At 36.0% G+C, this 26,696-nt stretch overlaps 1 protein-coding gene across 1 annotated transcript in view; it reads left to right on the top strand.

The window, feature by feature from the left end:
• HECW1 (HECT, C2 and WW domain containing E3 ubiquitin protein ligase 1) overlaps positions 1-26,696 on the top strand; it is a 578,356-nt gene that overhangs the window by 480,529 nt on the left and 71,131 nt on the right. The window contains exons 17-21 of the mRNA XM_016212519.2: positions 5,680-5,814; positions 18,792-18,897; positions 19,814-19,910; positions 24,936-25,019; positions 25,444-25,553. Of these exons, the coding sequence (XP_016068005.2) occupies positions 5,680-5,814; positions 18,792-18,897; positions 19,814-19,910; positions 24,936-25,019; positions 25,444-25,553 (532 nt within the window). The remainder of the gene's footprint in view (positions 1-5,679; positions 5,815-18,791; positions 18,898-19,813; positions 19,911-24,935; positions 25,020-25,443; positions 25,554-26,696) is intronic.

Below are 26,696 nucleotides of genomic sequence, written 5' to 3'. Positions count from 1 at the left end.
GTATACAACATATATAAGAATCTTGTTTTGTTATTCATTCAGCCTCAATATGTGTTTTGATTGGAGCATTTAATCCATTTATATTTAAAGTACTTGTGGATAGATATGTATTTATTATTTCATTTTTTTATTCATATTTTTTCTCTTTTTTCCTTTTTCTTCTTGAAGAGACCCTTTAACATTTCATAAAATACTGGTTTGGGGGCAATGAACTCCTTTAGTTTTTTCTTCTCTGGGAAGCTCTTTATCTGTCCTAGGATTCTAAGTGATAGCTTTGCTGGATACAGTAATTTTGGTTGTAGGTTCCTTGCTTTCCATCCCTTTGAATATTCTTTGCCAATTCCTACTGGCCTGCAAGTTTCTGTTGAGAAATCAGCTAACAGTATTATGGAAACTCTCTTGTAGGTAACTAATTGCTTTTTACTTGCTGCTTTTAAGACTTTCCTTTTGTTTTTAATTCTCAGTATTTTAATTATGATGTGTCTTATGTGGGCCTCTTTAGATTCATCTTGTTTGGGACTCTGTGCTTTCTGGACTTTTCTTATGTCTATTTCTTTCATTAGGTAAGAAAAATTTTTCATCATTATTTTTTTCAGTAGGATTTTAATTCCTTGCTCTATCTCTTCTCCTTCTGGTTTCCCCATGATGTGAATGTTGGTACACTCGAAGAGGTTCCAGGAGGTCATTAAACTATCCTCATGTAAATCCTATTGCTTTACCATAAAATGCTTTGAAGATATCAATTAAATCCATCTGACTAATATGTCACTTAAGGCCATTGTTTCCTGGTTGATTATCTGTCTGGAAGATCTATACATTGATGTCAATGAGGTGTTAAAATCCCCTACTATGACTATATTACTGTCATTCTCTCTTTTTGTCTGTCAGGATTTGCTTTATATATTTAGGTGCTCTTATGTTGGGTGCATAAATGTTTACAAGGGTTATGTCCTCTTGTTGAGTTGTTATCTTAATTATTATGTAGTGTCATTCTTTGTCTCTTACTATAGCCTTTTTTAAAGTCTATTTTGTCAGATATAAGCATTTCCACCCTTAGCATTTTTTTATTTCTATTTGCATAAAATATTTTTCCATCACTTTACTTTTAGTCTGTGTGTATCTTTTATCCTGAGGTGGGTCTTTTGTAAACAACATATATATGAGTCTTGTTTTCTTATCTATTTGGCTACCCTATGTCTTTTTTTCCCCCTCTGTCTTTTGATTGGAGCATTTAGGCCTTTTACATTTAAAGTAATTATTGATAGGTACATTTTTATTGTCTTTATATTCTTTATAACTATGTTTCTCACATTTTTTTCTTTTTCTTCCAGAGAAGTCTCTTTAACATTTATTTTAATACTGGTTTGGTGAAAATGAACTCCTTTAGCTTTTCCTTGTATGAGAAGTTGTTTATTTTCCTTTCAAATTTAACTGATAGCCTTGCTGGTTAAAGTAATCTTAGTTGTAGGTCTTTGCTTTTTATCACTTTGAATATTTTATGCCAATCCCTATGACCTGAATTTTTCTGTTCAGAAATAAGCCAACAGTCTTATGAGAGCTCCCTTGTAAATAACTCTCTTTATCTTGCCACTTTAGGATTTTATCTTTGTCTTTAACCTTAGAAATATTAATTATGGTGTGTCTTGGTGTGGGCTCCTTTGGGTTAATCTTGTTTAGAACTCTGTGCTTCTTGGACTTCCTTTTCCTTCACCAGGTTCGGGAACTTTTCAGTTATTATTTCTTTATATTGGTTCTTGATCCCTTGCTCTCTCTGTCTCTTCTCCTTTGGTACCCCTGTGATGCTGATGTTCTTATGCTTTATGTTGTCCCAAAGGTCCCTTAAGCTATCTTCATTTTTTAAAATTGTTTTTTTCTTTTTGCTTCTGTAATTGTGTGTTTTCTGCTACCAATTAGGAAGCTAATTACTGATTCAATCCTCTGCTTTATCCAACTTATAATTTATTATTTCTATTGTATTCTTCACTTCTGACTGCTTCATTTTCAGGGTTTCTATGTCCCTTTTCATGCTGTTTAAGTTTTCACTAAGTTCATTGAGTTATCACTAAGTTAATTGAGCATCTTTATGACCATTTTTTAAACTCTATATCTAGTAAATTGTTAGCCTCTCTTTTATTTAGCTCTTTTTAGGAGATTTCCCTTATACTTTGACTTCAGTCGTGTTTCTTACACTCTCTATTTGGCTGACTCTCTGTGTTTGTTGCTATGTATTAAGTAGATCTGCTCTTTTTCCAAGTCTTCTTAGGGTGGCTTTATGTAGTAGGTGTCCTATGGATTCCAGTGACCCAGTCTCAGTGACCAGTTGCCTTGGGTGCTCCAGGAATGTGTCTTGTGTGGGTTATGTGAGCCCTGCTCTTATAATTGAGACTTAATTGTTACTGGCCCATTTGTGTGTAAGGAAGACCTTAGACTGGCTGACTTTGAAGATGAATCCCAATCACAGTGTTTGTGCGGCTATGCATGTGCTGACCACTCGAAGCAAATTTTGCCTAAGCAGGGTCTGGTGCCTGCCAAGATGTTCCTTTAGATGTTCCATTTGTGAAGCTAATTGGATCCTGCTCTAATGTTGTCTGATGCTGGCCATTTGGCATGTCTTTTCTGGGGCATCTTGAGAGGGACTCTGATAAATGTCAGACACTGCCTGTAACTGGCCTTGATCAAACTGTTTAGAGATGCAAAGTGATCTAGAGCTTGTGGCTTCCTCTGCTGGGTCTGGGTATGTGTGGGAAGAACAAATCCTTGCACCAAAGCCAGCTTTCACTTGTGCAAACCTTGGGGGCTGTTCCCAAGACACCCTGAGACCGGTCTCTACCTGCCTCCATCTACTGGCTGCCTGTTAGGCAGGACAAGTAGTGTTCACCAGATTGATACATGTTCAAACTTGGTGCCAGTGCTGGGTCTGAGGCCACTCAGCAAATTTCTTAGGGTATACCTAGTCTAGCTGCTACTGGCCATGTCTCCACAGACATTTGTGGTGCGGAGTTGTCATGGGGGGGCCAGCAGAGTTTGTCAGGCCCAAACAGATTGAGATTTTATATGAGAAGGAAAGGCTCTGCACTGGTGTGGCAAAGGAGGAAAAATGGCCCTTGTTTTAGAGCCACACAACTCAATGTCTCAGATTCTACTTGGAGCAAGAGCCCAGCAGGACAGGTCCACTGGGAGTCAGGAGTTTGGGGCTGCTGGTAGCCCTTAGGGTAGGGCTAGTGTATCTCTCATTCAAGGGATACAACATTGGTCAGGTTCACAAGAAAGAGGGTTGAATGTCTGCCACCCCAAAGCCTCACAACTTAGCCACTGACACCCTCTGAGTCCGCCCAGAACTCCTCACCCTGGATCAGACAGGTGACTTCTTAGCAAGGCATAAGCTCTGCAGGGAGGAGCAACATGAAGTTCAGAGGGTGGAACTATTGCTTTCCCTTAGACTGATGCCATAAGAAGGGGAGCGCTCCACTAAAAAAATATGGTGTCTGCAGTGTGGGAGATGGACTCAGCACAGGGATCCTGGTGGCTGCCCCTTCAACTCTCTCCCCAGAGCCACAAACCCCAGACCCTCCTCACACAACTCTAGTCAACTCCACCCCCTCTCTGCCAGAGTCTAGGGTGGGTGGCCGTGAATGAACTGTTCTGCACTGGCCCTTGAAGAGGGCACCTATGTCTCTCCCAGGCAGACAGAATACTCACTGCTTTTCACAACCAGATGTTATGCAGGTACCTCTTCCAGGCTCTGGTTCTCTGAGCTGGGGAGCCAATGTGGGGTTGAGATCCCACACTTCTCAGGGGAAAACCCTGCAGCTGAGATATTTCTCCAAAACCTTATCTACCACTCATGGGAGTGGTGCAAGTCCTTTTCACATCTCTGCCCTTCTTACCAGTCTCTTTGTGCCTTCTTCTGTAAATCCTTAGTTATAAGATTTTTGTTCAGCTAGTATTCAGTTGGTTATTCTGGTTGATATTTCTATGTTTTAGTTGTAATTCCAGTTTGGTCCTGGGGGTGAGTGAGTGTACTGCCATCATCTTGGATCTTAGCAGTTCCATTTTTAATTTTTGAGACACCTCCATACTGTTTTCCAGTCTGGGTTCCCAGCAACAGTGCATGAATCTTCCCTTTTCTCCACATCCAAGCCAACACTTGTTTTTGGATTTATTGATAATAGCCATTCTGTGTGAGGTGGTTTTATTTTACTTTAGTTTTATTTTCCATTAATCATATGATTAGTGATGTTGAGCATCTTTTCATATGTCTGTATGTCCTCTTTGAGAAACATCTACTAAGGTCCTCTGTCAATTTTTAATTCTATTGGATATTTTTTAGTGTTCAGCTGTATGAGTTCTTTATAAATGTTGGACATTAACTCTTTATCAGATATATTGTTGGTGAATATCTTCTCTCATTCAATAGGCTTTCTCTTCATTTTGTTTATGGTTTCCTTCACTTACAAAAGCTTTTAGTTTGATGTAGTCCCATTTGTTTATTTTTGTTTGTTTGTTTACCTTACCCAAGGAGGTATATATAAAAAAATATTGCTAAAACAAATGTCAGAGATTTACTGCTTATGTTTTAATCTAAGAGTTCTATAGTTATTAGTCTCACATTTAAGTCTTTAATTCATTTTTAATTTATTCTTATATATGGTATATGGTATAACAAATATAGTTTTATTTTTTCATGTATCTTACCAATTTTCTCAACACCATTTATTAAAGAAACTGCCTTTGTTTCATTGTATATTCTTGCCTCTTTTGTCATATATTAATTGACTGTTTAACTGTGGGTTTATCTCTGGAGTCTATATTATGTTCCATTGATTTATGTGTCTGTTTTTATGACAATACCATGTGTGTTTTTTTATTTCTATAATCTTGAAGTATAGTTTAATATCAGGTAGCATGATGCCTCCAACTCCGTTCTTCTTAAGATTGCTGTGGCTATTCATGATCTTTTGTTGTTATACATAAATTTTTGGATTACTTGTTTTAGTTCTGTGAAATATGCCATTGATATTTTCAGAGTACTGAAAGTAATCATTATGACTCCATCAATCTGAATACTATGTGCTTATTAAAATTCTGTGTTAAAAGAAAATTTAATAATTTATGGAAGTGTTCATAATATAATAGGCAAAATATTTTATAACAAAATTCTTCTTAATGTGGGAAAATATGTATATATTTGTACATTTGTATACTTGCATAAGAAAAGAAAAAAACTGAGAAAATTACCAAAATATTTTGGTGATTGCCTTTAATTTGTGATAATTTACATTATTTTCTTTTTACTATCTTATCCTTTTAATTTTTTTCTAAGTGAGACTGTGCTAATTCTATAATAAAAAAGAGCATTTTTTAAAAAGTAAAATGCTGTAGAAGTGATTTATCACTAGTATTATTTATCCATCAAAGGCTCTATCTTATTTTGCATATGAAAAAAAATGCTATGAGTAGTTCTGTATAACTTCACAGTGTAAAGTGTTAATGACTGCTTGCTTCATTCAACTGCTGAGCTAACAGATGCACAGTGCCCCAGTTTTCCATCTTATTTTGAGTAGATATAAAAGAGAGACAGAAATAAACATGATATCTGGGCCCCATAGCATTCCCTTACATTGTTCATTTTATTCTGGCTCATTCTTACTGAGTGCTCTTTTTACTGGTTGTCTGCAGTCTTTTTTTGTGGACCACAACAGTCGAGCGACCACTTTCATTGACCCCCGAATCCCTCTTCAGAATGGTCGTCTTCCTAATCATCTGATGCATCGTCAACACCTCCAGAGGCTCCGAAGTTACAGTGCTGGAGAGGTAACACCATCCATTTTCCCCACGCACAGTTCACAGGTCCACCAGGCTCTGCCTTTTTTGTGTGGAGCCAGAACTATTTCTAAGTGACCGAGATCTAGGGCTGCCAGTTATTCAAGGAGCTGAGCCATATCTATACTTCTCTGTAGAATGAATGATGACTCGAGGACACCCACTTAACTTCCTAGAATTTATTTCTGCTTTTCATTTTGTCCTACACAATCGCCTCTACCAAAAAATCTGTCCAGTTTAAAGGCAGTGCCAGGAGACTTTTACACTTTTGGCTGGGGTAGTGCTTCATAAAATACTGGTCACATGTGAATTCTGAAAAGGTGATGGAACTGCTTTGCAGCATATGATTGGCTGTAAACTTCTGCCTCTCCATAGATCCTGTAGAACATTTCTGTAGTGTATACATGTAATAAAAACTGAGAAATTTAACCAGGCACAAAGAGTACTCTGTTCCCATTCTACCACATGCTGTTCTAGTTTATATATATTTTATTACCTATGGTTACCTGCTGCTGAACCATGAAAGGCTGCCACCTTTCTTAAGATTACATTCATTGCCTTTCTGAAATACTGCCTTTATATCCCATACTCTTTCCTGTCCTCTTTTCTCAAACCAAAATTCAAAATATAGTCCTTTTCTACTTTCATACAGTTTCTGAGAATATTATGAGAAAATCCATTTTTATGCCCTAACATTTTCAAAATATCTGTTCCATCTTTTTATAAAAATCACCAGGATCTCAGGAGATGAGGACACAGAAAAATTTCATATAAAACAACTTTTAAAGTTGAATTTAAGAGTGGAGTAAAAAATGACAAAAAAAGTAGAAAGAAAAGAAATATCTATTTGGCCCCCTCAGAGAGTCATTCCAAGGAGAACCGAAATGTACGTACACCTCAGGAGAAACTGGGAAAATAATGATTCACTTAAAAGCCTACAGATAGCAAACACAAATTTCAAAAGAGCTTGTTGTTGGTGTATCAGCACTTGTTTTAATGAAAGCCTAATGTGCAAAAAAATTGCTTTACTACATTTCAGAGGAATCACCTGTGTACTCTGGGAGACACAACTATTTCCAAACAAAGTTACTCACATTTTAATGCCAGTGTGATAAAAGATTTTTTCTTTCATGCGGTCATCTTAGGTATCATTGTTTTAGGATACTATTGAAAACATAGATAAAATGTATATGAGACCATGCAGAGAGGAAGTATTACACATCTGCAAGTGTTATATGGATGTCAAGACCCTCCAGATACCAGACATTCAGCAGGAAACAAGTTCACAGACTATAGAAAGCTCAACTTCCCAGCTCAACATATATTGTCTCCTTGTTTGGTGGCACTTTTATAATACTTCAGAAAGTACTAAGCATCTTGTCTTGAGATGATAGTGTACAAATTCAAAATTCTGCATCAACTTGAAATATGTCATTTTAATTTATTTAAAATGTCCAAGCATTTTAACATTTTAAGACAATTTCAGTATTATTGTAAGGTAACTACATATAATAAGAAGAAACTGAGTACTGCAGACAGATTCACTGTCAATAAAATAAAAATATTTATTGCTCAAGGTAAAATGAACCCCTTGATGATATAGATCTCTTATAAGAAATTAAGCTGAAAATATATGTCCTTTCTATTGAAAGAACAAGATTAAGCTTATGAGTGCCTGTTCCAAAACATTTGTATGATTGAATAGCCCAAGCACAGTTACATTGAATATCAACATTAATGACAAAATTCCACCTGCATCAACCAAGAGAGACTAACACATAAAGATGAAAAGGCATAAAAGTGCGTCAGACATCTATATTCTTATTCATTTATCCACAATCCAACTGACTCTGCTCAACAGATTTTTAAATCCCACCCATCCCTCTGCTCATCCTCTCTCTACTTGTAGCTTTACACTGACACAAGGGGAAAGAAAGAAAAACAATAGAGAGAGAAGATGGGAAGCAGAGGATATCTGATCCAGAGGCAGAACATCAGAGAAAACAAAGACCCAGCCTCTATGAAAACAAATATCTGTTTTTTCCTACTGCAAGAGAGCACAGAGACTAAGGAATGAAAAATAGGAGGACCTTGGTATAATCAATGGACTCCTACACAAAGCTATAATATTCAACTATTATTCTTAAAAATTTATATTTTTGTTTATTATCCTCTTGGCTGCACACAAAACAGTAATTTTAATCTAATAATGTCTGTAAAACTTCCATTAATAATATAAAGTATTATTTTAAAAATAAAAAAAAACTGTGTCCTATTCTAAAAAAATAGAGAGGGCAATGGAAAATGTTAATTGTGTTTGCTGTGATGTGATTTTACTCAACAAACATTGATTAAGTGCATGGCCTACTATGAGCAATGTGAAATGCAAAGAGGTATGATTCCTGCACTGGAGAGGTTTGTATTCTATTTTTAAAGCCAGAAAAATATACACAGGGTTAAGTAACAAGCAAGACTAGAATTTATTTATTTATTTATTTATTTATTTATTTATTTATTTATTTATTTATTTATTTATATTTTGGTATTTAAAAATTGTTTGTTTTTTTGGTTTTGTTTTGTTTTTAATTTTATTAGTTTAAAATATTACAGATGTCCCTTTTTCTCCCCAATGACCCGTTCCACCCCGTTCCTTCCCCCTCCCCAGTCCCTCTCTCCACCATTGTCCATGTCCTTGGGTTGTGTATATATGCAGGACGGCGGGTGGGTGGAGGGGGAGAGAGTTACCAAAGACTAGAATTTTAATGAGTATCAAGAGAGATGTTAGGACAAGTGCCATGGAGCTTCAAAAGAAGCCAAGGAAAGTTTCTTTCAAAATAAAGTACTTGGCCTAAAATTAGAAAAAATGATAAAATCTAGCTAGGTTCAAAGGAAGAGGAAGGACAATCCAACAGAGAGCACAGCATAAGAAAAGGTATAGAGACAGAATTGAGATAAGTCTGTAGAGAGGATTGAGAGAGATTTTTAGAGAGACTACTTGTTTTTTTTCTTTTTTTATTCCTCACCCAAAGATATGTTTGTTTGTTTTTTAATTGATTTTAGAGAGAGAGGAAGGGAGAGAGAAACATCAATGTGAGAGAGAAACATTGAACAGTTACTTCAAGTACACACCCTGAATCAAACCCACAATCTTTTGGTGTACGAGGATGATGACCCAACCAACTGAGCCACCTGCCAGGGCAAGGCTTGTTTTTTGTTTTGATTTTTGGAAAGCTTTGAAATTCACTTGGAAAAGTTTGAGCTTTTTTGAGTCTATTAAATGAATTTGAGGGGAATAATATGATAATTTTTTGTGTAAAAACATCTATATCTTATTCTAAAATAAAAATAAAAACATAGAAGGGGCCATGGAAAATGTTAATTGTGCTTCCTGTGATGTGATTTTTCTCAACAAACATTGATTAAGTGCATGGCCTGCTATGAGCACTGTTAATAGCCAGTTCTGGAAGAATAGTCATTGTATGCCAGGGGAGGGGCAGGTCACTAGGGCTCTCCTCTCTCTGTCTCTCTTTTTTATCTTTCTCTCTCACACACACCTGAGAAACTTAAGATAAAAAGTGTCAAATGCCATGGAATTCAATTAGAAGTATATTTCTGGGTTTAAATGGAAAATTCATTCTTCTAGTCATTTATGGTAGTTAGGAAAGCAAATGTTAGCATCATGTTTGCAGTGAGATCTAAATCAGTCACTCAGTTGATATCACATGTCCCTCAGGATAGGCCATTTAGTACCACTTCAGCAATGAAAGGACCCTAGTATGTAATAAATTCAAGTCCAATCTTAGAATCTCAGAATCTCCTCTAATTCTGCCTGACATTGTCCCCATTACTGAAAATACCCAGGGCCTATTTGGAGGACATTTCTATCTTACCCTCCATTTTCTGGCTCTAAACTGTAGAGCATCCAGTACCACTTTGCAATCAGCTCCTTTACACTTGGCAGGTGTTTCTGTGGCTCAAGAAACCCACAAACCCTACCTCTGTTCTGTTTTGTTTCTTGCATCTTACTCATAGTCAGCCTAAAGCATATTCATCAGTAAGTCATTTACCTTCAGGGTAGCTGGGCTTCACCTGGTTTCTGATGTTTTCAATCTGGCTTACTTTTGCCAGTGAGCAGGTAACCTCAAGGGGTAGGAACATTATTCCCTAAAGTGTATCTCCAACACAAGAATTTCCAGTGACAGCCAGGAATAGAAGTGAGCCTCTTCCTGTTTAAAAGTCCTATTATTTGGGGAGGGGGCAACCCATGGACAATTATACACTTTATCTTGGGATGTGACAGTAGACATCACCTGAGTTCAATGCACAACCAAGCCTTCTCAAGGTCTGCTTCCGGATCTATCTGTTTCCCCATTTCTCTTTGAAATGTATCACTTAAATAACCTTCAATTTAGTGATCTTTGAGAATTCTGTCTTTACATCATTAAAAATATTTTATACATGCATTAATACAGACTGACATAATTTCTTCCAAGGAAAAGAGCATATCTTTTCAGTCCCAGAAAGACTATAAATATTTAATAATTCATGAAGAAAAAAGAGAAATATGGAGACTCAATATTGTTTATATTAAAAATTAGCAAACCTTTCATCACTTTGCATTATAACCATTTTATAAGACTAGACATTGCTGTTGCAAAAGTACCAGTTTCTAAATTTTAGTGTATGGCTACACCAGCTGAACACAGCTGAGTGCTAAAAGTGAGAAGTCCACCAAAGTGACACAGAATTGATTCTCTTGTCCTTCAAGTAAGCCATGGGCAAAGAGAATGGCCAGGAGAGGGAAAATGATGGATCTGCATCTCTACTATTTCCAGAAGAACAGTTCAAAGTCTGCTGCATACAGATAGTAAACTGGTAGCACATCTGTGCATGCAAAGTACATTATTTTTGTCTCTGTGGAGTGTGGAAATAGGACCAAAGGAAAACCAGCAATTACTGTATCTAATTAGGAAGTGCTAAGTAATCAGTTCTATTTGGTCATCTGCAATAATATCACATATGGCTTAGTCTTGGTCACCACTTTGGGACTTACTTGAAATTTCTGGACTTTGTAGCATAGGATCTGATCACCTCTCCTGAATTCTGTGTGAGTGAATCATATAATGGTGTGAAAGAGAGAATTTACTCTTTTTTTGTCTGGAGCTCTAAAGTATAACGTCATCTTCAAAATTCTTAAATACTTTTAAAGCTTATTTGGCATACTTTACCAAAAATTATAGAATTAGTAATACTCTACACCAAATCTCATATATCTGGTGAATGTGCTCTAATATGGAAAATTATAGTGCCTCAGTTTAAATAGTTTACTCTGTAAGGGCTCCTAGGGAAAAAGGTGTATCTGAAATCATGATAGAAAACTCATTGTAATGCTCTAGAACTTAGAGGATTTATTAAATGTTTAAATTGAGTTAAAGTTAACCAACACTGCCCAGCTGGGTGTGGCTCAGTGGTTGAGCATCGACCTAGGATCCAGGCGATCCGGGTTCGATTCCCGGTCAGGGCACATGCCGGGGTTGTGGGCTTGATCAGTGACTCATCATTGATGTTTCTCTCTCTCTCCCTCTCCTTTCCTCCCTCTGAAATCAATAAAGATATATATATATATTTTTAAAAGTTAATCACCACAAATACCAGTTTTAAGTTAAAAAAGTTATTTATTCCATGAAGTTTTGTCAAAATGCCCAACTGAAACCAAAATATTGGATGTAGGTTAATCGTATGGGAGCAGTAATTACGTGTGTTACAGTTAAGCATTGCTTAGAACCTTGGTTCTATCTCTTATATTGAAAATTTTGGAAAAACTTAATTTTCTCTGATCCTCAGATTCCCTGTTTGCAAACTGGGGTTAATAATGCTTATCTTGCAGAATTTTGTGAGTATATGAGATACCATATGAGGAGCAGTCAGCATAGAAAATAGAATAGCCTTGCCGGTGTGGTTCAGTGGTTGAGCACTGACCCATGAACCAAGAAGTCCTCAGTTCTATTCCCTATGAGGGCACATGCTTGAGTTGCAGGCTTAATCTCTAGTAGGGGGTGTGCAGGAGGCAACTGACCTATGATGTTTCTCTCTCATCGATGTCTCTCTCTCTATTCCTCTCCCTTCCTCTCTCTCTAAAATCAAACGTATTTTTTAAATACGTTTAAAAAGTGTGTTTTTTTTAAGTTGTTTTTTTTTTTTTAAAAAAAGGAAATAGAATAATAGGCATCAAAAAAAAAAGGCTAGTTGAGTGTAATAAATGCTATTTAAAAGACCAAGTATATTTCACATTCCATACTACCACTTGAATATGAGGGTTATAAACTTACCTCTACTGATAATATTTACCTAGAATTTATTTATATATCTTTAACATATTAATGAAGACATATTTCCTTTTTTGTTTATTTGTTTTTTAATCTCACCCAAGGATATTATTTCCATTGCTTTTTTAGAGAGAGGGAATGGAGAGAGGTAGAGAGAGAAACATCTATGAGAGAGACACTTTGATTGGTTGCCTCCTGCACTTGCCCTAGGGGGGCCAGGGATCAAGTCTGCAACTGAGGTACATGCCCTTGGCTGGAATCAAACCCAGGACCCTTCAGTCTATGGGCTGATGCTCTAACCACTGAGCAAAACTGACTAGGGCATGAAGACATATTTCTTAATCTATTCAGTGTATTTTTTTATGGGAAAGGAGGGATTCAATTTCTTTTTAAAATTTTATTAAATTTATTGAATAGCACTGGTTAATAACATCATATATATTTCAGTTATAGAACTTTATGACAGCTGTATTCTCTATTGTGTGCCAGAAGACCAGTCTTATTCTATTACCATGTATTTGAACCCACTTCCCCTCTACTAACCACCATTCTGTGCTCTGTAATCTATGAATTAGGTTTTTTTGTTTGTATATTTATGTCTGTGCATTTGTTGCTTTTTGTTTTATATCCCACATATGAATGAAATAATATTTCATTTCTTGTCCTTTTTCATCTGACTTATTTAACTTAGCATAATACCCCTTAGGTCTATCCATTGTTGTTGCAAATGGCAATATTGCATCATTTTTATGGCTGAGTAGTATAGTATTCCAGTGTGTGTGTGTGTGTGTGTGTGTGTGTGTGTGTGTGTACTACCCTTCATCCAATCATTTATCAAAGGACACTAAGGTTTTTTCTGTCTTGGCTATTGTATATAATACTGCAATGAACATAGGATACATATATCTTTATGAACTAGTGTTTTCAAAATTTTCAGGTAGATACCCAAAAGAAGGATTGCTGGGTCATATGGTGGGTAGTTCTATTATTAATTTTTTTGAAAAAAACCCCATACTGTTTTCCACAGTGGTGCACCAGTCTACATTCCCGCCAGCAATGTATGAGGGTTTCTCTTTCTCCACAAACTCTTCAACACTTGTTATTTCTTTTCTTGTTGATAGTAGCCATTGTTACAGGTGTGAGATGGTATTTTATGCTGGTTTTTATTTGCATTTCCCTTATAAGTAGTGAGGTTGAGCATCATTTTATCTGTTCGCTATCAGTATGTCTTCCTTGACAAAATGTCCATTCAGGTCATTTCTTTTGAATTTTGCTTGTTGTTGTTGACTTACATGAGTTCTTTATATACTATTTTGGATATTCAATTCTTATCAGACGTATCATTTGCAAATATGTTCTCCCATTTAGTTGGTTGCATTTTTGTTTTGTTGATGGTTTATTTTGCTATACAGAAGCATTTTAGTTTGATGCAGTCCCATTCATTTACTTTTTATTTTACTTTCCTTGTCTTTAGGATCAAGTTCACATAAAAAACCCTCTGAAAACAAGGTTCATAGATTTAGTGCCTATGTTTTCTTCAATGTATTTTATTGTTTCCAGTATAAATATTTAAGTCTTTAATACGTTTTGAGTTAATTTGTGTGTGTGGTGTCATATAGCAGTTAAGATTTAATCTTTTGCATGTGTCTTTCCAGTTTTCCCAATACCATTTATTGAAAAGACTCTCATTTTTCCATTGTATGTTTTTGGCTTCTTTGTTGAAAAATAGTTGCCATATATGTGTGGCCTTTATTTTATATATTTTTCCATTTTTATTGAATTTATTGGGGTGACATTGGTTTGCAAAACCATGAAAATTTACAACTCAATAAAATCCTTTCAATTCATGAACATGAAATATCTTTCCATTTCTTTGTGTCTTCTTTAATTTCTTTCAACAATGGCTTGTACTTTTTAGTGTAAAAGTGCTTTACCTCCTTTGTTAGCTTTATTCCTAGGTATTTTATTTTTTCATTGCAATTGTAAATGGGATTGTTTTCTTTATTTCTCTTTCTGATAATTTGTTGTTAGTATTTAGAAACTCAACACCTTTTGTATATTTCTTTTGTATCCTTCAAATTTACTGTATTTGTTTATTGCTTCTAATTGTCTTTTGGTGGAGTCTTTATGGATTTCACATCATCTGCAAATAGGGACAGCTTTACTTTTTCATTCCAAATTTGGATGCTTTTTTTTCTTGCCTGATTGCTCTGGCTAGGACTTCCAGTACTATGTTAAATAACAGTGGTGAGAGTGGGTATCTTTGTCTTGTTCCTTATCTTAGCAAAAAAGCCTTCAATTTTTCATCATTCAATATAATACCATCTGAGGGTTTGGCATAGATGGTATTTACTATGGTACTTTTCTTCTTTACCCATTTTAGGAAGTATTTTAATCAGAAATGGATGTTGTATCTTGTCAAATGCTTTTTCTGCTATTAATATGATTATATAATTCTTTCTATTTTATTTTGTTAATGTGTCGTATCACATTGGTCAATGCATATATTGAACCATCCTTGCATCCCTGGAATGAACACTATTTGATTGTGATGTATTATTCTTTTATTTTTAAGTTCTTTATCTTTATTGTTGAAAATATTACAGATGTCCCCTTTTTATCCCCATTGAATTGATCCCCTCCATCCCGCATCCATCCCACCCCCAGGCTTTCCCCATACCAATGCCTGTGTCCATGGGTTATGTTTATGAAAATATAAGTTCCTTGATTTAAGGTACTTTGTATTTGATTTGATGGCATTTTGTTTAAGAATTTTGGCTCCAAGTTCATCAAAGATATTGATCTGTAATCCTCTATTTTTGTGTGTGTTATCCTTGCCTGGTTTTGGTATCAGTAATAGTTCTTTCAGAAAATAACCCCTCAGATTCATCGCTGGTTAATCTGTTCAGACCCCTCCACTGGTCTGGATTTCTGCTGAGTGGCCCCTCCCACAGACACCGATCTGGGTGAGTTTACCAGGCTGATGTCCTAACCAAGCACTAGCTTTTTGGGTGGGATAAGGTGACCTGAGTCCTCCCCCCCTCCCCTGTTTGACTGAATTACCACTGAATTACCACTGTCTGATGCTATGTGGGCTCCCCTTCCCTTCTCTGTTGCTCTTGTTTGGTAATCTCTGGTGCCAAAAACACTTCCAGGGGGCAGGAGCTTTGCTGCCGCACCTTCCCTCCAGCTATTTGGCTCACCCACTCTGCATCTTCTTCTGTCCTTTCTCCACGCTCCCCACTCACAGTATTTCTGATCAGCTTTTGTCAACTGATTTTTCAAGTTGAATGTTCTGTGGAATAGTCTGGTCTGGTGTTGGGAGCAAGTGCAGGGCAGTTCCTCAGACTGCAGCCATTTTTTATCCCCACCCCTTACTGGTTTTATATCTTAGGTGATGTCAGGGTCTTTTACCCACCATTTTTGAAAAATTGGTATTAAAAGACCATCTGAAATTGATGACACTTCCAGTGTTAATAATTTTATTTATTTATTTATTTATTTATTTATTTATTTATTTATTATTTATTTATTTATTTATTTATTTATTTATTTATTATTTTTAATTTATAGAGGTGACACTGCTTAACAAAATTGTATGGGTTTCAGGTGTATAAATTTACAACACATCATCTGTACATTGTATTATTCACCACCTAAGTCAAGTGTCTGTCAATCACCGTTTATTCCCCAAAACCCTCCTCCACCTCCCCCACCTACCCCTGGTAATCATCACACTGTTGTTCCTGTCCATGAGTTTTTTCTTTTTTTTTCCTTTTTTTCTCAATCCCTCCACTCCCACATCCAACTCACCACCACACACCAGCTGCCAACCTGCCCTCTATGAGTCTATCTCTAGTTTGCTTGTTAGTTCATTTTTTTAAATTTCACACATGAGCGAGATAATACAGTACTTGTCATTCTCTGACTAATTTTACTTAGCATATGTTCTCCAGGTTCATCCATGCTGTCACAAAGGATAGAAGTTCCTTTTTATGACTGAGTGGCATCCCTTATGTAAATGTACTGCAGCTTTATTATCCACTCATGTACTAATGGACATTTGGGATGCTTCCAGATCTTGGCTACTGTAAATAATGCTGCAATTAACATAGGGTGCATACATTCTTTCAAATTTTTACTTCAAGTTTCTTTGGATATATTCCCAGAATTGGAATAGCTGGGCCGTAAGGCAGTTCCACTTTTCATTTTTTAAGGTAACCCCATACTGCTTTCCACGGTGGCTGCACCAATCAGCATTCACCCACAGTGAACTAGGGTTTCCTTTTCTCCATATCCTTGCCAGCACTTGTTCTTTGTTGATTTTTTTGATGGCCATTCTGACAGTTGTTAGATGATATCTCATTGTGGTTTTAATTTGCATTTCTTTGATGATTAGTGATGTTGAGCGTCTTTTTAAATGGCCATTGGCCATTTGCATGTCCTCTTTGGAGAAGTATCTATTCAGGTATTTTCCCCATTTTTTAATTAGATTTTTGGGGTATATTGAGTTGTATAAGTTCATCATAAATTTTGTTTATTAACCCTTTATCAGATATATCATTTGCATATATGTTCTCCAATTCAGTGGATTGTCTTTTCATTTGGTTGATGGTTTCCTTTGTGGTACAAAAGCTTTTAAGATTAATATAGTCCCTTTTGTTTATTTTTTCTTTGGTTTCCCTTCCCTGAGGAGATATGTCAGAAAAAATGTTGCTACGAGAAATGTCTAAGATTTTACTGCCTATGTTTTCTTCTAGGACTTTTATGGTTTCTAGTCTAATATTTTAAGTCTTTAATCCATTTTGAGTTTAGTCTTGTGCATGGTGCAAGAAGGCCATCTAGTTTTGTTTTTTTGCATGTATCTGTCCAAATTTCCTAACACCATTAATTGAATAGACTATCTTTATCCCTTTGTATGTTTTTGCCTCTTTTGTTAAATACTAATTGACCATAAAAGCATGGGTTTATTTCTGGGCTCTCTATTCTGTTCCACTGATTCATATGTCTGTTTTTATGCCAGTATCATGCTGTTTTGATTACTATGGCCTTGTAGTATAGTATGATATCAGGTACTGTAATACCTCCAACTTTGTTCTTCTTTTTCAAGATTGCTGTTACTATTTGGGATCTTTTTTGGTTCCATATAAATTTTTGGAATATTTGTTCTAGTTCTGTGAAATACGTCATTGGTATCTTGATGGTAATTACATTGAATCTATAGATTACTTTGAGTAGTATAAACATTTTAATGATGTTAATTCTTCCTATCCATGTACACAGTATATGCTTCTACTTATTAGTGCCTTCTTCAATTTCTTTCTTCACTGTCTTATATAATTTTCCAAGTACCGGTCTTTTACATTCTTGGTTAAATTTATTCCTAGGTATTTTATTCTTTTTGAAGCAGCTGTGAATGGGAAGTGAATAGGATTGTTTTCTTAGTTTCCCTTTTTGATAGTTCATTACTGGTGTATAAAAATGCAACTAATTTCTAAATATTTCTTTTGTATCCTACTACATTACTGAATTCATTTATAGATTTTAGTCATTTTTGGTGGAATCTTTAGAGTTCTTTACATACAGCATCATGTCACTTGCAAATAATAAGCTTTGCTTCTTTCTGTTTAACTTGGATACCTTTTACTTCTTTTTCTTGAGTGATTGCTGTGACTAAGACTTCCAGTACTATGTCCAATAAGAGCTGTGAAAGTGGACATCCCTGTCTGGCTTTCCATATTAAGGGAAACACTTTTAGCTCATTCTTTGAAAAGATAAACAAAATTGATAAACTTTTAACCAGACTCATAAAGAAAAAGAGAGAAGACCCAAATAAAATGAGAAAGAGTAAAAGTAACAACTGACACCAAATAAATAATATGGATTGTAAGAAAATATTATGAACAACTATATGCCAACTGATTGGACAATCTGGACAAAATGGATAAATTCCTAGAAACAAACAATCTTCTAAAACTGACTCAGGAAGAATTGGAAAATATGAATAGACAGATTACAACTAGTGAAATTGAAGCAGTAAAAAAAAAAAACAACTCCCAACAAACAAAAATCCTGGACCAGATGGCTTCACAGATAAATTTTTACCAAAGATTCAAAGAAGAACTCCTATTCTTCTCAAACTATTCCAGAAAATTCAAGAGGAGGGAAAACTCCTGAGCTTATTTTAAGAGGCCAGCATTATCCTAATTCCAAAACCAGATAAAGACACTACAAAGAAAGTAAATCATATGCCAATATTCCTGATGAACATAGATGCTAAAATCTTCAATAAAATGTTAGTGAACTGGATTCAGCAATACATTAAAAAAATCATACACCATGATCAAGTGGAATTTTTTCCTGGGATGCATGGTTGGTACAATATCAGCAAAGCAATAAATGTGACACATCACTTAAACAAAATGAAGGACAAAAACCATATGATCATATCAATAGATGCACAAAAACATTCAGTAAAATGCAGCACCTCTTTGTGATTAAAAAAAAAAAAAAAAAAAAAAACTTCTCAGCAAAGTGGGAATAGAGGAAACATACCTCAACATAACAAAGACCATATATGACAAACCCACAGCTAACGTCATACTCAGTGAGCAAAAACTAATAATTTTATTTTGGAATTAGGCCTCAGATGTCTCTAGAAACAGAGGAACCTCTTTAATGGCCCGGGCGGGACACAGCCTAGTAGCTGCTATTCGAAGCCAGCATCAACATGAGCCGTTGCCACTGGGTATGTATCATGCTTTTAGAACTCCTAGATACCCAATAATTAACCTTGTTTTTCTTATTTAAATCCTTTAATATTGAGGATTCTGTGGAGTTCTTTTTCCTCCTCTTTTATGGTATAGTTTCCTCCTTTATCCTTTGCTCCCATCCTACCTCTCCTTTGCCTCTTTTCCCTTTCCCCTTCCTCCTCACTTTGTCCTCTCTCATCCTTCAACTCTCTCTTCTCTACTGTTTTCCAGACCTACATTTCCCTTCTTCTTAACTCCATTCATTGATTTCTTAGCCAAGTCCAGGGGAGCACAATTTAATGAGACCATGAATTTTGTTGCTGTTAAATGCAGTTTTTAATTTAAATCTCTCTTTCCTTGTGTGTATGGGAATAAGTTGACACAGTCTTTATTTATACACTCAGCTCCCTTTTTTCAAAACACATGCCACTTTTATCAGAGTAAATGAGGTGAGAGTCTAAAGGGATTCTATTATTACTGTTGGGAAATCAACATATGGCCATAGGCCATAAGTGTCAAGTGCTCAGAAAAAGATTTATTTGAACTCATAAAGAATCTTGTGCTGTAATAACTGGCAAAATGACCAAGAAAATTTGTAAAGAAGAGAGTAGGACTTCCCTCTTGGGAGAAGTACTTTATTTTTTACTTGTTCACATAGTAATGAGTTAATACTTAGTTAAGTTTCTAGACTATTAGGATGATTAACTCAGATCTAGTTCACTTTTGGTGTGATTGTTTAAAATTATTAATGCTATTATATCACAGCAAACACCTACATTTTTTGATGCGTATGCTACCCGCCCTTCAAACTTCTAAATTAATTCTGGTATCAAGTAGCCATCTTCCAATCATCAGAGAAATCATCTGTGGTCTGCAGACTCAACCACAACTCTGCACTTTTGTCTGTTTCAGCATATAACGACAAGATTGTGGCATTTCTTCGCCAGCCAAACATTTTTGAAATGCTACAAGAACGTCAGCCAAGCTTGGCAAGAAACCACACACTCAGGTACGGGCTTGTCCCTCACCCCTATAACTCTAGATCTCAGCTCTTTTTCCAGATGGGGCAACACCTCTGTGGAAAAACATAGCAGAAGCTTTTGATGTTTTTTATCCATGCATTTAAATTATAATTTGAATAATCAAAATGAAGGGGCCAGAAGTTTTTAATGTTCTCAGAAGTGTAGCAGTCAGCAATAGCCATATTGTCAGATTACATATTACTCATATGATACTAAAATGATTTCCACTGATTTGGAGGAAGCACAGAAAGGGAGCAAAATAAGTTTAATTAAAAATTATTTATGTAAAGCATCATATAAATTTTTGAAATAAAATTATTTCATGGTGGTTTATAAACCATATATAAGATGACTATATTCAAAAGAAGCAAACAGAAAGTATAATACATGTTTCAATTTTTCTAAAAAGTGTCATATATGTTCTGTTGTTTATTAGGGTCATTTTTGAACAAGTGTATCTGGAAATCTAAATCATTTCATTTGGAAAGAATCGTCACACAAAGTAATAAAAATTGAAAATATCTTCTGAAGTTAAGTCTCACTTTCTCACCAGGATATTCAAACACCTCTCTCCTTCAGTGTACTATTCAGAATTTCAAAAGCTGGAGATGCATGGATGTTAAGAGTGTCCCCTTAGAGTTTGAATTCTTGTTCACATGGGGCTAACAATCAAGTCATGTTATTCAATCATCTACCTTTAGTCTCCTCATCACTGAAATAGGGTCACAATGTAGCCACTACTGAAATACTTAAATGGGGATGTGTGTAAAAGATTAGACAAAGTGGGTGAGAATACAGTCATTTACCGCAGCTAATCCCTTACCTCCCATTTGGTGGTCTTTTGAATCTGTCTGACAACTGTAAAATTCTATTTTGTATAACTTCTTCAATAAATCACTAACATTGGAGAATAACCCCTTTGTTATTCAAATCCTTATTAATCCTCCCAGAACATATTAATTACATTCTTGTCCCTACAGCACCCCCCTTCATTGACACCTTTTTCCCTGTGTTTTTACCTTTGTAATTTAGAACCACCATCTTCCAGATTGCCTGTTATCTCAATTCTGTCTTCTTTCTTCATCTCTGCATCTAAACATTTACCTCCTTACTTTTTCTCTTCCAGCCCTTTTATTCTCTCTCTTTATCATGGATAGTATTTGGATTCCCATCATTTTTCTCCTGGATTTGGCTGGGGTCTCTTAGAAGATATGCCCTATCACCCTACTATAACCAGAATTATCTTCCTATAGAACAGACCAAATATGTCACTCCTGCCCCTCTAAAAAGCTTCCATGGCTCTTATTACATATGAAATAAAGATTTCTAAGCACAATTTCTTTGGTCTACAAAGTCTGGCCCTAACCTAATTCTCCATCCTGTGCTAGTATTTTTCTCCTAGTATCTTCCACCTCCACCAACTAAGCTATTCTCTCTCTCCTACCTTCACCCTTCCTGTAATGGTTTCTCTCTTACGGATATCTCATCCTATTTTAGATTCAAATCAAATGCAAAGATTTCATGATTCAGTCAGAATTTAGTATTTCTTTTGCCTTGCTTTAAACATTCTTTTTGTACCTCTAAGATATTTTCCCCTTATCTCTTTTATTCCATCATGTACTTATGTCTCCCTACAACACTATAAACTCTTTAGTGAAGGACCTTGTTTTTGTACTCACTCTGATCCCTCAGAACCTGGTCCTTTAATTTAAAGATAGAAAACACTACTTATAGAGTGAAGGAAGGGTCTTTAGCATAACTAGTTGAGCTTTATTTTAGCTTGAGTATTGTCACTTCCACTTGTATTCAGCTCTGCCCAAATTTCATTACTGTGGCACAAAAGGCAGTGCCATACTCAGTCATATAGGTAATTGATTCATGGACTGCTTTATTTTCTCACAGTACACAATAATTTAAGAGAATTTCCAAAGAATTTTCAGAGGAGTTGTACTAATTGAAAAGTTTCTGACACATTTCTGGTCTTGAATATTTTTTATGTTACTGCTTCTACCCCTAAGTTCACTGCTCACTTTTTAGAGGAATTTTAATTCATCAAAGCCACTAGAGTCCCATTTAAATAATTTGAAAGTAAAAACAAAGTAACCTCCATGTGTAAAAGAGTATAACATATTTTCAAAGAGAAGTAAACTTTCTGGTCTTACTGTGTAATATCACAGTATTTAAAAAATTTTAAAAATATATTAAAAGTTTTGTTGCAATGTGGAGTTGTACAATTATGATTTTCCACACATGGAGGACTAGGAGTCAGAAAAACCATGGAACTTATTTAGTACGGAAACTAATAACCTTTTATTTTTTCAATTTATCTTTATTGTTGAAAGCATTACAGATGTCTCCCTTTTTTCCCCATTGACCTCCTCCACTCAACCCCCCCTCCCAGGCCTTTACCACACTATTGTCTGTGTCCATAGGTTATGCATATATGCATATAAGTTCTTTGGTTAATCTCTTCCTGCTCCCTTTTTTAAAGTAATGAATTCGTTGAGAATCTGATGAGAAACATTATAGACTTTCCCCCACATATAAACATAAACCTTTGCATATAATTTCAAATAGTTAAAAGGCTTGGGGACTTCACGTTGAGAATCCAAATATTTCATCAAAAATAGTTGACCTACAGTGACATCAGAAACTAAGAGGGGATGAAATTGAAAAGGTAGAATGGCAAGAGTAAGAACTTGCTCTTTAGGAGGTCAGGTGTAAGGGAACTAGGTAGCTGGGCACTGCTTACTATGATTGGGCCTTTGCTCCTGGGTGTGATGTGAGTGTGAGTCAACCCCATTTTATTTTTAAAGGTCCAAAAGTTGAAAATAAAAGCACCTCTCCCCATGATCCTGTCCAGAGGAAGAAGTTAATGCTTCCTCTGTGGTACCCAGGTGAAGACAGTGACCCCTATTCTGCTTCAGCCATTGCTATTTTCAGGGAGCCATGAATTCACTGTCTTGGGTCCACAAAGCCAGTTGCTGGGTTAGAGAGTCGAGAATGAGTGCTCAGCAAATTGTTTTTAGTAGTGAATCATAAGGAAGCCACACATAGAGGAAGAAGATGGAGCCAGAAAACCCAGAGGTTAATGATATCTGTTAACTTTAAGGGTCACAGTAGCAGTCCTTATTCATTCATTCTTTCCTTCAACTAGTGCTTTTATTGTGCAACTATTCTGAATCATGACTGTGCTAAGGCTATGTGTGTAGTAGCAAGCAAACAGACATTGGTCTTATGCTCACGGCACTTGCAATCTATTAAAGGAGACAGATGACAGGCGAGTATGGTTTGGGTTTTTTTTTAAAGCCAAATATATAGCTATAAAATTTGTTATGGGTCATGAAGGATGTTATCAGAACTCAGTGACAGTGGATAATATACTGGTACAGAGAAAGTGGGCATAACTCCTAAGCAGAATACAGGGATGGCTTTTCTAGGTAGGTGACACTAAACTAAAACCTGGAGGATGAGAAGAAACTGTCCCTAAGATGCAAGGTGGGGATCAGAGTGCAAAGGGCCCAAGGAAGAAAAGGCCTGATGTAAGTGAAAAGTGAAAAAAGGCCAGTATGACGTAAGGGTGGATTGAGACTATGGTGAAATTGGAGGAGGCTTCGTCAGCAATGGGAAGGAGTTGGGAATTTATTTGAAGTAAATTTTATTTAAAAAGTGATTAAAGAATTTTCAGCAGGAAAGAAAGATAGGTACATTTGTGTTTTTAATGACCAGTTGGGTTGTTCTGTGAATAGCTATACTGAAGGTGGGACATAAGATAGAGGATAGGGGGCTACTAGGAGACTGTGGTATTTATCTACTTGTATGGATAATAATATAGATGGAGGGAAGGGAAGAGCTTGTGGTGATATTGTGAATGCAAAAACAATAAAGGCTGATAACAGCTTGAACATGGTGGGTGAGGAACGGAAAAGAATGATAGCTAGATGTGATACTTCTGAAGATCAATGAATGATGGTGTCTGTCTTAGTTTTGGGGGGCTTGCTGTAACAAAATACCACAGACTGGGTGGCTTATAAACATCAGAAACTTATTACTCACAGCCTGGAGACTAGAAGTCCAAGAACTGGTGTTACCATAATCAGAGTGAGGGCCTTCTTTCAAGTTACAGACTGCTTATATCTTCACATGTAAGAAGAGACAAGGGCACTAATCTCATACAGGAAGGCTCTGCCTTCATGACCTAATCCCATCCTAAAGGCCCCACCTCCTAACACCGTTAGATTGGGCTTTAGGATTCCAACATGCAAAAGAAATTTAAAAGTTAAATATTATTTTAAAAACTGATCTCTAAATATTCCCAAATTTATGCTGCATTGCTTCAAGAAAATTTTTAAAAAATATTTGAAGCATACATGCAATGGAATGAATCTTGGCTATGGTGCTAATAATATTTAAATATTTGAATGTCAGAAAAGCCAAGTACAAAGTTCATTTGATCAAAATAAATGCTATTTATCCATAGACTTATTGGAATAATTTGCCAGATTGGAGCTGGAGATTGTAAAAAAGGGTCAGAATGCATAAACTGTAATCAAACAGAGAAATTTAGGCCTGTGCTAAGACCAACTGAGAGACTCGGTGTTCTGGAGGTCAGACTTTGTGCTTAGCATGCCTTATACATTTTTTGTCAGGAACAAGGCTTCTCAAGAGACATCCTCTCACTTTCTTTCCATGATTTCCAAGGAGTCATGGGCCCACAACAGTTCAGCTGCTCTCCTTGCCAGTTCCACTCCTGACTGTCATAGCTATTCAAAGAGTTACCTTCATTGAGTTCCTTAGCTTCTGTCCCTGTGTGAGTCTGAGGAGAGGTGATTCCTTGTAGAGTATCCTGGGAATCTGCAATACGAACTTAAAATACCAAAAATACAATTGACACTAATTAAGACATCAATATTCAGCAACATTGGAAAAGAAAACAAGGGATCAGAAAAGGATTCATTTCTTAGCTTCTGTGTTGGTGTGTAACTCTTATTTTCTTTCCCATAATATTTTAGGGAGAAAATCCATTACATTCGGACTGAGGGTAATAATGGGCTTGAAAAGTTGTCCTGTGATGCAGATCTAGTCATTTTGCTGAGGTAAGAGGCTAAGCCTGAAGTAATTCTGAAAAAGCTTCTGGAAGAGCTGCCCTGGGCAGCTCTTCATTACAGCCCAGACTGAAGCACCATTTGTTCTAGAGGTTGCTAGTGACCGTGACTGAACTAGAGCCCCCCATCTTATACATGCTATCCACTGTCTTCTTTAAATTTACAGTTCAGGTAACAAGAGCTTAATATAGTACTTGATGGAGGCTTTATTGTAAGATTAATTAGGGTTTAAAATAACACTGAGAAAAAATAACACTGAGAATTTGCATGCCGGATGTGCTTATCTTTTTAATACTATGTAGGATGTCTGAATCTAAGTGTTTTTGTTCCTTTGTGAGAACTGTAACTGCTATTACCCCAATTCATGACCACTCTCTTATGGATAGAGAATAAACTTTATTTTTTTACTTCACAGTCTCTTTGAAGAAGAGATTATGTCCTACATCCCCCTGCAAGCTGCCTTCCACCCTGGGTATAGCTTCTCTCCCCGCTGTTCACCCTGTTCCTCACCTCAGAACTCCCCAGGTAACTTGAGAATCTGGCAGTATATCTCCTGTAAGTGGCCATCTGTGTTTCTATCAGATGAAAGTGAAAGAAGGGCAATTGTATGCTTACCCTGTCTCTCTGCCACCTGTTTTTGTAATGTCCCAAGACTTGAATGGATTTTACATTTTCAAATGGTGCGATTTTTTTTACAACACCAGCATTTCATGGTATGTATAAATTATATGAAATTCAAATTTCAATGTCTATAACTAAAACTTTAGTGGAACCTAGCCATACTTGTTTAAGTATTTTTAATGGCAACTAACACTACAACAGCAGATTTGAATAGTAGTGACAAAGACCATTTGGCCCCAAAAGCTTAAAATATTTACTATCTGTCTGCCAGACCAATGCTCTACATTTCTATTACATTCCAAATGAATTCTATAAGAATTTAAAAGGGAAGAGTCCTTTCTGACACTTTCATTCTTATGACTCAGAATGTTATTGGATATCAATTTTGGCAACTTTTCTTAAGTTGTGAAGAAGTTACTAGGTTAGCCCTAGCCTGTTTGATTCAGTGGTTAAAGTGTTGGCCTGTAGACTGAAGGGTCCCAGGTTTGAATCCAGCCAAGGGCATGTATCTTAGTTGCAAGCTTGGCCCTGGTTGGGACGAGTGTGGGAGGCAACAAATTGATGTATCTCTCTCTCCTGTCTACTCTCTCTGAAAAGCAATGGGAAAAAAATCCCCAAGTAAGGATTTAAAAAAAAAAGAGGAAGTTACTAGGTTATATGGTTAGTAAGGACCACCATATGTCCCTGGAAGATGCCAAAGAGTTTTCTTACATGATGTGAAATGATTCCCCTGAAGTTCTCTTTATGTATTAGAATGAATTTACTCGTGATACAAAAAATCTTTGTAGATATTTTTCATTCCAAATGAGGAAATATATATTAAACTGTTTATTGATAAAGAAAGATACTATTTTCTGGGTTGATAAAAGCAATTAACTTAACTAAAACCCATACCCCCAAACATAACCAGATATTGGAGACTTTCCCCCCATTTGATTGGTTAGCATTATCACATTGTTGCAGGTCTCAGCAGTAACCCGATTTTTTTGATAACTTTAAAAGAAAGGGTGTTAGTTTGAAAAATCTGGTAACTTTTTATCTCACAAA

This window comes from Miniopterus natalensis, chromosome 10, assembly GCF_054644295.1.
Source record: "Miniopterus natalensis isolate mMinNat1 chromosome 10, mMinNat1.hap1, whole genome shotgun sequence".
Lineage (NCBI taxonomy): Eukaryota > Metazoa > Chordata > Mammalia > Chiroptera > Miniopteridae > Miniopterus > Miniopterus natalensis.
Note: the sequence above shows the minus strand (reverse complement) of the source record. Positions and strands in the feature narration are given on the sequence as shown.